At 49.7% G+C, this 13163-nt stretch overlaps 1 protein-coding gene across 1 annotated transcript; it reads right to left on the bottom strand.

Moving 5' to 3' along the window:
* Positions 1–3595: 3595 nt before the first annotated feature.
* On the bottom strand, positions 3596–10716 carry LOC123424707 (vacuolar-sorting receptor 1-like). Its single transcript, XM_045108375.1, has 12 exons — positions 9891–10716; positions 5867–6553; positions 5700–5788; positions 5546–5615; positions 5362–5445; positions 5181–5257; positions 5009–5090; positions 4851–4933; positions 4701–4767; positions 4472–4603; positions 4191–4297; positions 3596–4069 (listed from the first exon to the last, which is right to left on the bottom strand). Exons 1-12 carry the CDS (start codon positions 10714–10716, stop codon positions 3965–3967), a joined length of 2409 nt encoding a protein of 802 aa, XP_044964310.1. The 3' UTR covers positions 3596–3964.
* Between the last annotated feature and the right edge of the window lie 2447 nt (positions 10717–13163).

Raw genomic sequence — 13163 nt, 5'->3', positions numbered from 1 at the left:
AAACGAACAAAATCCGACCAAACCGGACGTCCGTTTAGAATCGTGCGGTACAGATGGCCTCGGTGGCGATTCTACCGTCCAAGCACCCTCGGCAGGTGGCCGGGCTCGATCGCTGGTAAATTTACGAGCAGGCGGGGTCACAATCCCCTATGACACGTACGGTGGACGATAAAAAATGTAGCAGCCCAGAGCATGCCTCCTTGTGCGCCCTGCCGCAAGACGTGGAGCGAAGCTACTCCAGAACGTTCTGGAGGCGGCGGCTGGCGAGGTGGACTGGCGGAGGCGCGCAACATTGACAGCTGGCAAGACTGCGGGAGCTGATGCAAAGCCACTGTAGGGCCTTCAATCAGGTTACTACTCTAGCTCCAACGGATGGCTGCAAAGCCACGGTTAGGAGGCATCAGTTATCAGCAAACTACCAACAATTAGGGCTACTGGCCGCAAGCGACACCGAGGTGTATATATTGCAGATGATGTTTATCCACAAACATGATACTTACGGCGTATATATAAGCTAAACTTAATTCGCTCACGGCGTGTCTAGTCTTTGGCAATTCGCTAGCTCCGTCCTTGAATAGGATTGCACATGTTATCGACAACACGATTGCTGATAGTATTGCATTGCATTGATATGAATAAGTTAACTACTGTCAGGGTGCTCGACGGTAGGCTGATATACGGTACAGCCGTCGACCCAACGGTAGGAAAGGGTCGCATCCCGTCGAAACAATGGAATGGGCCGCCATGGCGACCGCTCCACCAGGGAAGAACAACCCAGACGCCACCGTAGCAGGAGCTTGCGGCGGCGTACGTGCGCAGGCCCCGGACGGGCCGCCGCAGCGACAGAAACCACCGCCAACAGTGGCTTTGCAAACAGTTCCCCCGCAGGTCGCGTTCTCGTGTTTGGTCGTTTCTGGGACCTTTTCATAGGAGCGCTTACTGTACTACTAATCGGGGTTGAGTAAGTTAACCCATCATGGATCCCATTTCCCGGCCTCATCTTCTTTCTGGTCCACCGCTACGCTAGCTAGGGCACTAACCACTGACTGACTGGATGCCCCAATCAGGTCTACTACACGTATGATTCTGCCCGCATTATTCCCTACACGCATGGCAGTGGCACATCATCATCATCATAGTACCCCCCTCTGCGCTGTCCAGCCAGGTTATCACCTGCCCTGCCCTCACCGAGTCACTGATGATGGCCCTCATGTTGGAAACAAGAGGTAGCAGTAGAAATAGCAGTAGTAGCACTGAAGGATTTTTTCACGATTTTGATTCATGGTATGAAAGTATTTCACGGAATGAACTCTGATTGAAACTATTTCATGATCTGACATTTTTTGAAACAACGCCACAGCCCATGGCGTTGCAGACGCACATAGAAACGTCAGTCTAATATGGCGTCGCACACGCACATAGAAACGTCAGTCTACTGTAGCGTTGCAGACCCACTCAAACGCCAGTCTAATGTGGCGTTGCAGGGCACGAGTGAAACGCCATGGTACAGCAATACACATGTTGCTGGCAGCATGCCGTGGGCTGGCTGGATGTCGTCGCTGCGTTCCATAGTGGGTCTGCAATGCCAGCACTGTTGGCGTTTCACAATCGGCCTGCAACGCCACATTAGACTGGTGTTGCAAGAAAGAAAAAACGCCACGGTAGACAGGCGTGTCACTGTAGGGCAGCAACGCCAGCACTGTTGACGTTTCACAGTGGGTCTGCAACGCCACTGTAGACTGGCGTTGCAGAAAAAAAAACGCCACGGTAGACACGCGTATCACTGTAGGGCAGCAACGCCACGGTAGACAGGCGTTGCATAGTGGGGCAGCAACGCCATGGCTTGTGGCGTTTCTAAAAGAGTCAGATCGTGAAATGGTTTCAAATCTGATTCATTTTGTGCTCATGTTTAGAAAAAAGGTTAAAACAGTAAAAAAATCCCCGTATAAGGCATTCTAGAATCTAGATTAGCATACATATACATATGCAGAGCATGCAAAATTTTGGCACATATACTGACTGTATTCTTAGAGCAGAAAATTAAGACTTCAATCTTTTTTATGGACGCATATATATGAACTCACCATGGAAAGTTTATGCTGGACTACTTAGGACAGTGCTAGAGACTCCGCCTCTCGGGGCAACCGCTCGCCTCCAGGGGGGCGACTCGGGCGCCCTAGCCGTCGCCGTCCTCGACCTCCCTCCTCCCCTGCTTCCCCCCCGCCGGAGGAGGAGGCCGGCGAGCGAAGCTCGCCCGACGGACGGTGGACGGCGGGCCTTCCTCCCTTCTTCACAAGGGGATCCTCTGGCTGAGATGCGACGGCGTCCCTGGACGTACAGCATGGAGGCAGAGTTGGCGCGCTCGGACGGCGGTCTGATGGGATCCTGGCGGCGCTGCGGGGTCCGCCGGTGGATCTGGGGTTCACAACCCCAGATCGGTTCTCCTCCTCGGATGATGTTGGATCTGAACAAGGTGGTGGCGCCATCCCCTTCGTCAGGGATGACGGTCAGGTGGTGGGTCCTTGTGGCGTTGCCGGTGGTGGAGGATCTTGGGATCCCGCTCCTGGGGACGTCGCAGGATGTGGTGGCCCGTGCAGGTGAGATGGATTCTTCGAACAGATCTGGGTAAAAGCTTGCTTTCGGCTACTGCCAAAGCCGGCGATGGCGGCGTTGTCTACGTCGTTCCCTTCCTGAAAGCATCGCCGAGGAAAAGTTCAAGGCCACTCTTTGCTACCTCCGGGGGAAACCCTAGACCAGTAGATCGGATGACGGCGACGCTCTGGTGTCGTTTCCCTTTTGGGGGCGTCATTCATGGAGGTACACAGGGGCTCGAGGGATCATTGGTCGGCATCTACGGTGGAGCAGCGTTCCTTGTGACACATCGACGTCGTGGAGTCTCGGCGGCGAGGCGCAGCAAAGTCTCGACGACAGATGCGTGATGATGAGCACGCGTAGGGAGGAGGCGCTGTCTGGCGTCGTGGGGGCATCGACGGCAGGTCTTGCAAGGTCGATGCGTCAGTAACTCTTCTGAAGATGGATTGATGAAAAACGGTGGCGACGACCTATGATGGTGCGTTGGACCGGTTTGTGCCCCTGACCCGGTATATGGCTCGGTCGGGGCCTCCGGCTTTAGATGTTAGGCTAGGTGAGAGGTCTGGGTATGTGGCTCACACTTTCTGCACCTCTTCATCATTGGATAGGAGTAGCGACAAATATTGTCAAGAGAACGGCTTCAGATATATTGATGTATTGCTTTGTAAGATCTTTATGAATAATTAATAAAATGGCTGCATGCATCTTCCAGATGCAGAAGCCGGGGGTCATCCTCCTTTTTTTTAAAAAAAAACTTAAGACCATGCTAATTACTTTTTTCGTCTTAAAATAATTGTTTTAAGCTTAATACAACTTTATATACTAGAACTAATACAAAGTTAAGACAACTATTTTGGTACGGGTAAGGTCCAAGACGTCATCAGTTTGCTACTACCAGGGAGTACTATCTAATCAGAACGGCAGAATAATAAGAGCAACTCGCCATTGTGATAGCTGAGGCCTACCTGCAAAACCACATTTGATTTGGTCTGTGAGGAAGTAGTAAGGCTAGATGCTCTTCTGGTCTCTTTATAAAGGGCAGCAAACACGATTCAGTCCGAACGAACAGCAGTATTTACACAATGTCATCACGCTGAACAAGACCACGAGCATCGAAATTATGACTAAATGACGGCTAAATTCCGGCGAGATCGATCCTAAACCTGTCCTCAAAGTTTCGTCATCAGAAAGAGAAAAAAAGAGAAGAGCATTTCGTCTTTCGGGATCATATACGCTAACCACGAACCAACCCTCTGGAAATTCAAAACTGCAGCTCCAAACCCGACGAGATGCCACCAACCACGGACTGCGACGAGAAAGACTTTGGCTCTTATGACGCTGCTCGATCCGTATGCAAAAACCCTCGGCCGTCTCAGATGTCGGCGTGCTCCACATGCCGTTGGTGGCTCGACGTCTCCTGGTTCTCCAGCGGCATGTACTGCGCCATGATCGCGCGGATCTCTGAATCCATGTAGCTCTGCCATCCACCACATCGTCGATAACAGCAGAGTGCATATATTAGTCTCACGCAAATCGGCGCAAAGGCCTTTTTGTAGTAGAACAGAGTGGCAGCGAGCGATCATGTTTGGGCGTTTTACCCGTAGCCGATATTTGTAGACGGCGTATGCTCCGACTCCCGCGAAGCCGAGGCCGAAGAAGATGACCCACAGGAACCCCCAGCCCACCGACGAAGTCGCCACTTTGCCTGCGCCGATTTCAGAAAATGCGTCAGATTATGCTGCACAAAGGAGATACTGTTTGCATGTGCTACGAGCACATTCCACATTAACAGCTTGCAATGAGAAACTAGGAAATATGGTGAGACCTGGACCATAATATAGCAAGGTCCCAAGAGAAATTCAGGATGTTGGCAACTCACTGATGCAAGTGTCGTGCTCTCTCATGTACAGCATGTTGCTACCACCGCAGCCGCACTCGTAGCTTCCCCATGTGTTCTCACAGCTGCAGTCCTTGCACTGGCAGAAGAGCCTCTCTTTGCATTCATCAACATCTGCAAGCCTCGAGCATAGAGGCATTAGTAATCATGAAAAATTACTTAAGAATATGCAAACATGGCTGCAGAACAATGTTGTTTCGAATGGCGATACCTTCGCAACCGTGTACGCCGTCACCCTTGAAGCCTTGTGGACATTTGCAGCCTTTGGTTTGCTCATTCTGAAGATCTCCAAAAAATCAGATTCCTACCACACACAGAAGCCATGAGAAAGGAAACTGCAATCTGAAAGAGATGATCTTACCGAGCATGCCGAGACAGACTTGCCGTTCCTGGTCTCCTTCCAGCAGCCCCCATTGTTGATTTGGCATCGACCGACACCGGAAGCTGCCAAACCCATGAATGCATAAAAAGGGTAGGTTGTATCACGATCATTTTGATTCGGTGAAGAAAGAGGTTTACCTTCACAGTGGGTGTACCCGTCGCCGACAAACTTTACACCATTCACAACCGGGCACTCACAAACTCGACCACGGAAGGTATCCTGGAAGATGTTACCCATGAATGAAGAAATTAAACACAATAATGGTGAGGTAAACATTATCAGCGGCATTCTCCCAGTGAAGTTCACTACCTTGCACGCAGTGAAATTAGTGTTCTTGTCCAGCCAGCAACCTCCATTGTTTTCCAAGCACTGGTTTGTTTGTATGTCTATATATGCACAAGAGATGAAGCCCAAAATTACAAACCATGAATGAAAAGTAAAAATTCAGGTAGACTTATTCAACAACGAAAAAGGGTGTGGATTCAGAAACCTTGAGTCAAACAGATATCAGGTTCAGTTGTCTCCTCAAATCCCGAACATATCGCTCGTAGCACCGCCCTTTTATCCAGTTTCCCTAAACAAAATCATAAAGTAAACATACATTCAAAACGAAAAGTAAACATAAACAGCAGTGAGCTGGAAATAAATGTACAGTGGGAGGAGAGTGGAGACACCTCTGTACTGTCTGTTATTGACGACGAAAGTCGGCAGTATGGTAACATCCCCTCGAGCACCATGACCAATCTAAACAATCAAACGCATAAACATCAGTCTGCCATCAACCAACGAATCCGTTACGGCTAATGAGCTCATCATCAGGAGACTCACTTGAGCATCTTGCTCTGCCTTGAGCACCGGATTGTCCTCATCGGCGTCGGGGTCTCCGACGCACTTGGTAATCTTGTCAGTGTCCATCCCTGTAAATAAAAACCAAAAACCCCAACACATAAATAAACAGCCAAATCATCACAACAAGCACAGCCATCCACACGCACCAAGCGACTTGATCACACCACGAGCGCACTCGGTGGTGTACTTCTTCTCCTTCATCGGGCACCTGATGGCAAAATCATGCACGTAGTCCCACCACAGCCACGGCTTGCGGCTCTCGTTGGCCACCTTGAAGAGGCAGATCTGGATCAAGTTCTGGACGACGACGTCCTTGCCGTCGTACCCGGTGGTGAAGTCCTGCTCCGGGTCGGGGGCGCAGTAGCGGCCGTGGTTGATGCACTGCGACCGGCACTGCGCGCTCAGCACGAAGGCCTCCGGGCAGTACCAGGTGATGTAGTGCGGCGCGAACTGGGTGTAGCCGCGCTGCTCCAGCACCTGCGCCACGCCGCGGAAGTCGCGGACGAAGTTCATCTGCATGTCGCACTTGGCGCCGCACTCGTCGTTGCTGTTGGTCCAGAACTCGTACTCCACGCGCTCGTCGGGGTGCGGGAGGGACTCCCGCCAGTCCAGGAGCACGTTCACCATGTCGCCGTTCTCGAGCGCGCTCTTGAGGTCGTCGCCGAAGCGCTTGGAGACGAGGGCCGAGGGCACGGTGATGTTCTCCAGGTGCTCCTTGCCGCTCGACTCCGGGGTGTCCATTGTGATCAGGGGCTCTGCCCTGTCGTCGGCGACGAGCACCGCCGCCGCTCCGGCGGTCTGCGCGTTCCATCCCTTGGTTGTGAAGTAGCAGTCTGTAGTCACATTGTGCGAAACATTCAGGCACTCTACTTGGTAACGACTGAAAACAGCACTAGCCAGTGAGGTTAACACATTTGAGAGGTATAGGAGAAAAAGATTCAAGATGATAACCAAAAAAGGTTAAAACAACTATGGCTGAATGGTACAAACTCCTTTTATGGTGATGGTACTGCGGTCGAGATTTCCTTCTTTTGGACATTACCCTCTTGTTCATTTTATTTCCCGACACAACTCAAGTGAATTTCTTATTTATTGCAAGATAGAGAAAAGCATTTTCTGAAGAGAGGTAAGGGCTTGTACAATGGTTGATAAGATAATCTTATCTTAAATCTTGCATGTAATTTAGAGATGATAAAAAAAAACCTACAACGGATCATCTCTTAGGCCCTGTTTGTTTTAAAAGTCCCGAGACTTTTTTAGTCCCAACTTAAAAGTTCCTAGTCCCTATCCGTTTGTTTTTAGGGACTAAACAGGGACTAGAGGTCATTAAATGACATGTAAAAAGACCATGTTACACCTGACCATATTATTAAATAACACTAGCAAAAGGACCCGTGCGTTGCAACGGAAGAAAAACAATTATAATCTCCAATGGTGGTGATCATATTATGTCTTTAAAATTTTAGAACATTTCTTGAAATGCATGAACATTAATTAGCAAATATTTTTTTCAATTGCACTCAAAAAATAACACACATTTTTTTTTCAAAATCATGGACTTTTATTGTTTTCACCAACATTGTTCTCAAAATTATGAACATTTTTCTGAATATGCGAATATTTTTACATATTAACACATAATATGTTTTTTTGAATATTTTATTTCGAAATTCTCAGTTTCTTAAAATTGAGAAAAGTTGTTTGAAGTTATAAATTATTTAAAGTAGAAAAACAAAATGGAACTGAAAAGAAAAATAAAAAAACTAAACTAAAAAAACTGGCACCCACGCATGGACCGACCCAAACAGGTGTGTTGCATCTTTTTCCAACGCCCAGAGCGTAATATAGGAGGTGCCTACATTGGCCGGCCCAGTCCGGACATTTTCTTGTTTGAAATGTTTTTTATGACTTATAGGTGGCATTGATGGGTAATATTAGTCAACTTTAAGGGCAATTTGAATGACGTACGGAAGAAGCACTATTTGCTTTATTATTAGGTAAAAAATGAAACAGAAAAATGAAAATAAAAAATGAGACTAAAAACAGAGGCACGAACTGTTTTTAAGATTTTTACACGGACTTTGTTTAAAATCGTTGACTTTTTTATTTTATGGACATTTTCTCAAAGTTTAAACATTTTTTTATATGCAAACATTTTTCAAAACTCCTGAGTAGTTTTGAATTCTCAAAAAAAATATTTTTTTGAATATTTTATTTCAAAATTCTCAGTTTCTTAAAATTGAGAAAGTTGTTTGAAGTTCTAAATTATTTAAAGTAGAAAAACAAAATGGAACTGAAAAGAAAAATAAAAAAACTAAACTAAAAAAACAGGCGCCCACGCATGGGCTGGCCCAAACAAGTGTGCTGCATCTTTTTCCAACGCCCAGAGCGTAATATAGGAGGTGACTACATGGGCCAACCCAGTCTGGAGATTTTCCTGTTTGAAACGTTTTTATGACTTATAGGCTGCATTGGTGGGTAATTTTAGTCAACTTTAAGGGCAATATGGATGACGTACGGAAGAAGCACTATTTGCTTTATTAATAGGTAAGATAAGACTTGTTCATAAGCAAATATTACAAAAGCAAAGAACTCTTGTTCACAACCATGAACGGCCTGTTCGTCAAGGAGGAGCTGCTGGTACGAGCCCAAATCGGGGAAGTCATCGACGTTGCTATTCAGATCAAAAAAACTGAATCCCCTCCTCAGATTGCCACCGGCGGAGGAGCCCTGGGATGCCGGTTGATGCGAGCGGAACGGAGAGGGGAGCTGCGTCTCGTCGTCTTCATCCATGGCGGCGGCGGCCGAGGGCACTGGCGGCGGCAGGGGAAGGGACGAGCGAGCAGCTGGGAGGGAGAGGCGAGCGCAAGCGGCTGGGCAGGAACGAGCGAGCGGATAAGATGCGTTGCGGGGGAGGGTAGGAAAAGTCCCAAAAAGACCCTTTCACAGGGACTTCTCTAAATAGTCCCAAGTACCCCTTTTAGTCTCTAAAAGTCCCTCATGTTTGTTTCACATGGGACTTTTTTAGTCCCTACGTCAAAAAGTCAGTGGAAACAAACACCCCCTTAGCCTTATCTTCTATAATTAGTTATTCCTAAAAACATGAAGAGACATATTGTGCTAAGAGACCACCTCTTGTCTTCTTTTAAATAAGAGAAGAGAGAAGACACAACCTTTGTTCGAGTTCTCTCTCCTCCACCTCATCATTTATCCTATGTAACACTGCTAAAATAGCATCAACCATCGCAGGAAACTGAACGGCCGGAGGTGGGCAGACAAATTAGTTTTGTCCTTGGCCGACTCATAGCACAATAACCGGACTGAAGCAGAGTTGATAAAGGTGTTAACTAACAGTGCTAAGAGAACCCTCCAACACACAACGAATATGTGGCAAGTGCTACCAAACTGAACGCAGTTATGCAACTACATGTAGGTAGCTGTGGCAAGAACCTCGCCACTCAAAGAACATGAGCAAAACATGTGTTGTTTAATTAGGAACTACTAGGACCGAATTGCATGCCAAAAATGTCCAACAGAAGTATAAAAAGAGGGTGACTCCCAAGTCCCAACTAACCATTTGACCGAACATGTGATCTTTTAACATGTCTTAGATAGATAGCTTCTAATTAATGCACAAGGGGCATCTGTAGCTTGCTGACAAAAATCATCCACCCAAAGAACGTGACCAAGACTGATTATATATTTTTGTACATAAACAGGAGAGATGGATAACCCAATAATATTTTCCAAGGTCCAAATCCTAGCGTCGATCCGCCGGATTACCACTTTAACATCTACTCCCTCCGTACCTAAATATAAGTTTTTTTAGAGTATAGATTCACTCATTTCATTAAAAAAATTACAAACGGGTGTATATAGACATATTTTAGAGTATAGGTTTACTCATTTTGCTCCGCATGTAGTTTTCTAATGAAATTTTTAAAAAAAGACTTATATTTAGAAACCGAGGGAGTATATTAGCTAGTGAGAATGAGAAAGTGTGTGTATTAATTAAACCATTCGTGCATGTAGCTAGCCAGCCGTAATTGCCAGGGCAGATCGTGAAAGGAAACGCGCGCGCGTGCACCGGTCAGACTATTACACGACCGATCGATCGATCTCATCTGACCGGAGCGGAACGGATGAAGGAGAAGGAGAAGGGGAAGTAACCTCCGCGGTCGACGAGGAGGAAGACGGGGAGGCCGCCGGCCTTGGGGTTGAAGGAGAGGCCGAAGTCGGCGAAGGGGTTGCATGCCCTGGCGTTGGCCTTGGGGTAGACGACGACGCCGTGCATGGTGCCCCCGTACTGCGGCATCCCGAAGTTGCCGATGGCGCACTCGTACACGCCCCGCAGCGACGCCGGCGACGTCACCCGCAGGCTGTTCTTCTCCACCACGAACCTCCCCTCCACCGTCGCCGCCGTCAGCGCCACGAGGAGGAGGAGAAGCCGCGGCCTCCACGGCCCCCACCCCGCCGACGGCGACCATCTGCCTCCCATGACGCCTGCTCGCTTGACCGTACCGATGCCCCGATCCCTCTCCCGGGCCAACCCCGTGCACGTACGAGGATCGGATGCGAGGATGGGTCGATGGAGGAACGCGACGGAGTACGGATCGATCTCGGGGAAGGGAAGAGAGGAGGGTGGCGTGTGAGCGGAAAAGGCGATCGAGCGTGGTTTGGGTGCGAAGGAAGTGAGGATGGATTTGACCGGGGGTTGGGAGGGAGAGGCAGTGGAGTGGGAGAGGGAGAGATGTAAGAGAGGAAGGAGGAGGGCGAGGTACGTGGCGGCCTCCTCGATGTCGATGGTGTGGTGTGGGGGGTACGTACGTTGGAACGCTTCCAAGGCTCCCGCCTTTTGCTTCTCGTGTGTTTGTGTTTGTGGCCGTGGCCGTGGCCGTGCGTGGTGACGGGGAAAGCGACGCCCTTTTTGGGACGCTGTCATGCTCATGCTCATGCTCATCCGAGGAGAAGGAAAGACGGAGGGCGTGCCGTGCATGCGCGCGCGTGTGGCGCGCGTGGGAGAGGCGCCTTTGTGTGTGGAGCTAGCGATGGTGTGCGCGTGTGTGGACGGCCAGCGTCGATCGAAACCGTGGGGCAAGGTGGGTTTTCGCTGAGATGAGAGCAATGCTTCGTCCTGGAGCGGCGGAGTTGTTAGGGTTAATACCAATCTACACACCCAAATATGGTTCGAGACGGTGCGTCTTTGTTCTAGTAACTGAGACCACAAAGGTGCTGTTTTCTGGCTCAAGAGTACATCACAGAGGTGCTGTTTTCTGGCTCAGGAGATGGCCGACTTGTCAAAGATGGACTTTTCCACTCACGACACGCGCGACGGGGGGCGACCTCGAACCTTCCGAATCTCATCATTAATGGTTGATCCCCACCACCCCTTCCTCATTACTCCACCGCATCGGCCTCTCCTCCCCTCCCACCAACCCTCATCCCTCATATCTCCCTGTGCGATGGCGGAGGAGAGGTGTGGAGGCCGAGCGAGGCACCTTCGTCCTGCGACGATGGTGGCGGCTCCGATGGCTTTCCCCATGCCGATTTCGGTGGCGCAGCGGCCGGTCGTGGAGCTGCACTGCCCGAAAGCGCGAGTGGAGATGCCGCGGGTGGTCCGGGGGCTCTTCGCCGATTGATCCGAGTGGCCGGAGATCATGGTGGACATCATTCACAGATCCACCTTCGAGGAACGACCGCGGTTCTGCGGAGACGACGGAGGGATGGATTACGAGCTGATCTTCTGGGCATACAGGAGGCAGAGGCTGCAGATCCAATCCAGGCGGCGCGGTAGCGCAGGTTCAAGGCGGAGAGTCCCTCCCGTCTCAACATTCGACCACCACCGGTGCTAGAGCTGTCCCAGCTTCCTCCCGATGTGTTGCCTCCGGGGGTCAGACCGCCCCGCATCCCCTGAAGAATCGCGCTCCTAGCAGACGTCTCCAACATCCGGTGCTTGCCACGGGGGTGCGGGGGCGTCGGGCGGGGGATGAGCTGCTTCGCAACTTCAAACCGCCGCCATGGCCGGGGGATCGCGGTGAGGTTTACACTCACCGTAATCAGGTACCTCGTTTCCGACCAAATTCATACCGCAGTCGTGATTATTCTAAGAAAATTTGTAGCGATCATCTGGTCATCAAATCCGAAGTTAGTTCTCGGGGATTGGATCCTGTGCCTGCTACTCCTAGGGATGAAGTTTCTACTCCGGTCAAATTGCCTTCTCCGGCGACGGAACGGGTTGAGGTTGTGGCCAAATCACCAAAGGCACCTGAGTTCAGTCTGAAAGTGACGGGTCTCGGTCCTTCTCCGGCTCCTGCGCCTTCCATCCGTGGATGTGTGGTCGGGAGGAAAACGCGTTTTCAAAAACCGTCTTCCCTTGTAGGAAACGTATCCGAGGAGGTGACAGAGGAGTTTTTCGGACAACTATGGATTATTCCTTCCCGAGTGTACCGTCGGCCCCATATAAACTCCTCTTCCCCTCCCCCTGAACCCTAGTTTTGCCATTCCTAACACCTTCTGGGTTAGGAAAGATCTCTTCCGATCCATAACATTCACCAGAGAAGATTGCTTCCCCTGAAGCGCCTTTGTCGATTTGACCCTACACCGACCTGCTTCAAACTTTCAGTAGAAGGGATCAAACCTGGATCTCTATCCTTCGCTGAGGTGGTCAAGGGGGGAATGAAGGCTGGACGTCAACAATAGCAGTGGCCGCCGCGCCGCCAACCTAACAAGAAGACAGTGCCTATCCAGGGGGGACAGTCCGAGCCTCCTCAACCTCCCCCTCCTGCTCCTACGAAGCCCGAACCCGTGAACGGAGGGGAGGGGGAATGGCAGGGAAGAATCAGGTTGCTGGAGGTAATCAGGCTGTGATGGCACCAACATCACCTGCGCCGGTGATCCCGACCCCTCCCGTCATCCAAGCTCTGGATCCAAGGTACAAAGAGATGACCTGCTTTAATTGTAATTGGCCTGGGACATTACATTGGTAATTGCATTGAGCCCAAGAAGTGCTTCATCTGTGCGGGAGGGCACAATGTTAACAACTGTGCATCATGGGCTCATCAATACCCCACTGCCACCTACTTTGGGAGCGCTGCTACTGGTCTAGGTTTTTATCATATTGATGTTCCTGTGTCTACAGAATCGAGCTGGATGAATTATAAAAACTGTGCATTACTTCATGTTGTAAGAGGAGAAGTGTCTGCTTCTAAACTGTTGATGCAACTGAATGAGATCTTCTGCAAGAACAAGGAGTGGCCCTGGCAGATAAGAGAACTGGAGGATACGAAGTTTCTGTTAAGGCTTCCTCCATGGAAAAATGTTGATCATCTGGTTGAGTTTCCTCCGTTTGATTTACCAATTGATGGTGTCTCAGTTAAGGTTGTTGAATGGCAAGGTATGTTGAACCCCTATGGAGAATTAACTGAAGCATGGATACAGATTGAA

Source organism: Hordeum vulgare, chromosome 2H, assembly GCF_904849725.1.
Source record: "Hordeum vulgare subsp. vulgare chromosome 2H, MorexV3_pseudomolecules_assembly, whole genome shotgun sequence".
In the NCBI taxonomy this organism is placed as follows: domain Eukaryota; kingdom Viridiplantae; phylum Streptophyta; class Magnoliopsida; order Poales; family Poaceae; genus Hordeum; species Hordeum vulgare.
This window is presented reverse-complemented; position numbering and strand designations above follow the sequence as displayed.

Bases quoted from the DNA above. Each gene is read 5' to 3' on its own strand.
- LOC123424707 (XM_045108375.1), bottom strand. From the start codon at position 10,716: ATGCACGGCACGCCCTCCGTCTTTCCTTCTCCTCGGATGAGCATGAGC. The intron at 6,554-9,890 runs GTTACTTCCCCT...ATGTGACTACAG, and splicing joins CCTCCTCGTCGACCGCGGAG to ACTGCTACTTCACAACCAAG. The intron at 5,258-5,361 runs GTTTCTGAATCC...GTGCATATATAG, and splicing joins TGATATCTGTTTGACTCAAG to ACATACAAACAAACCAGTGC.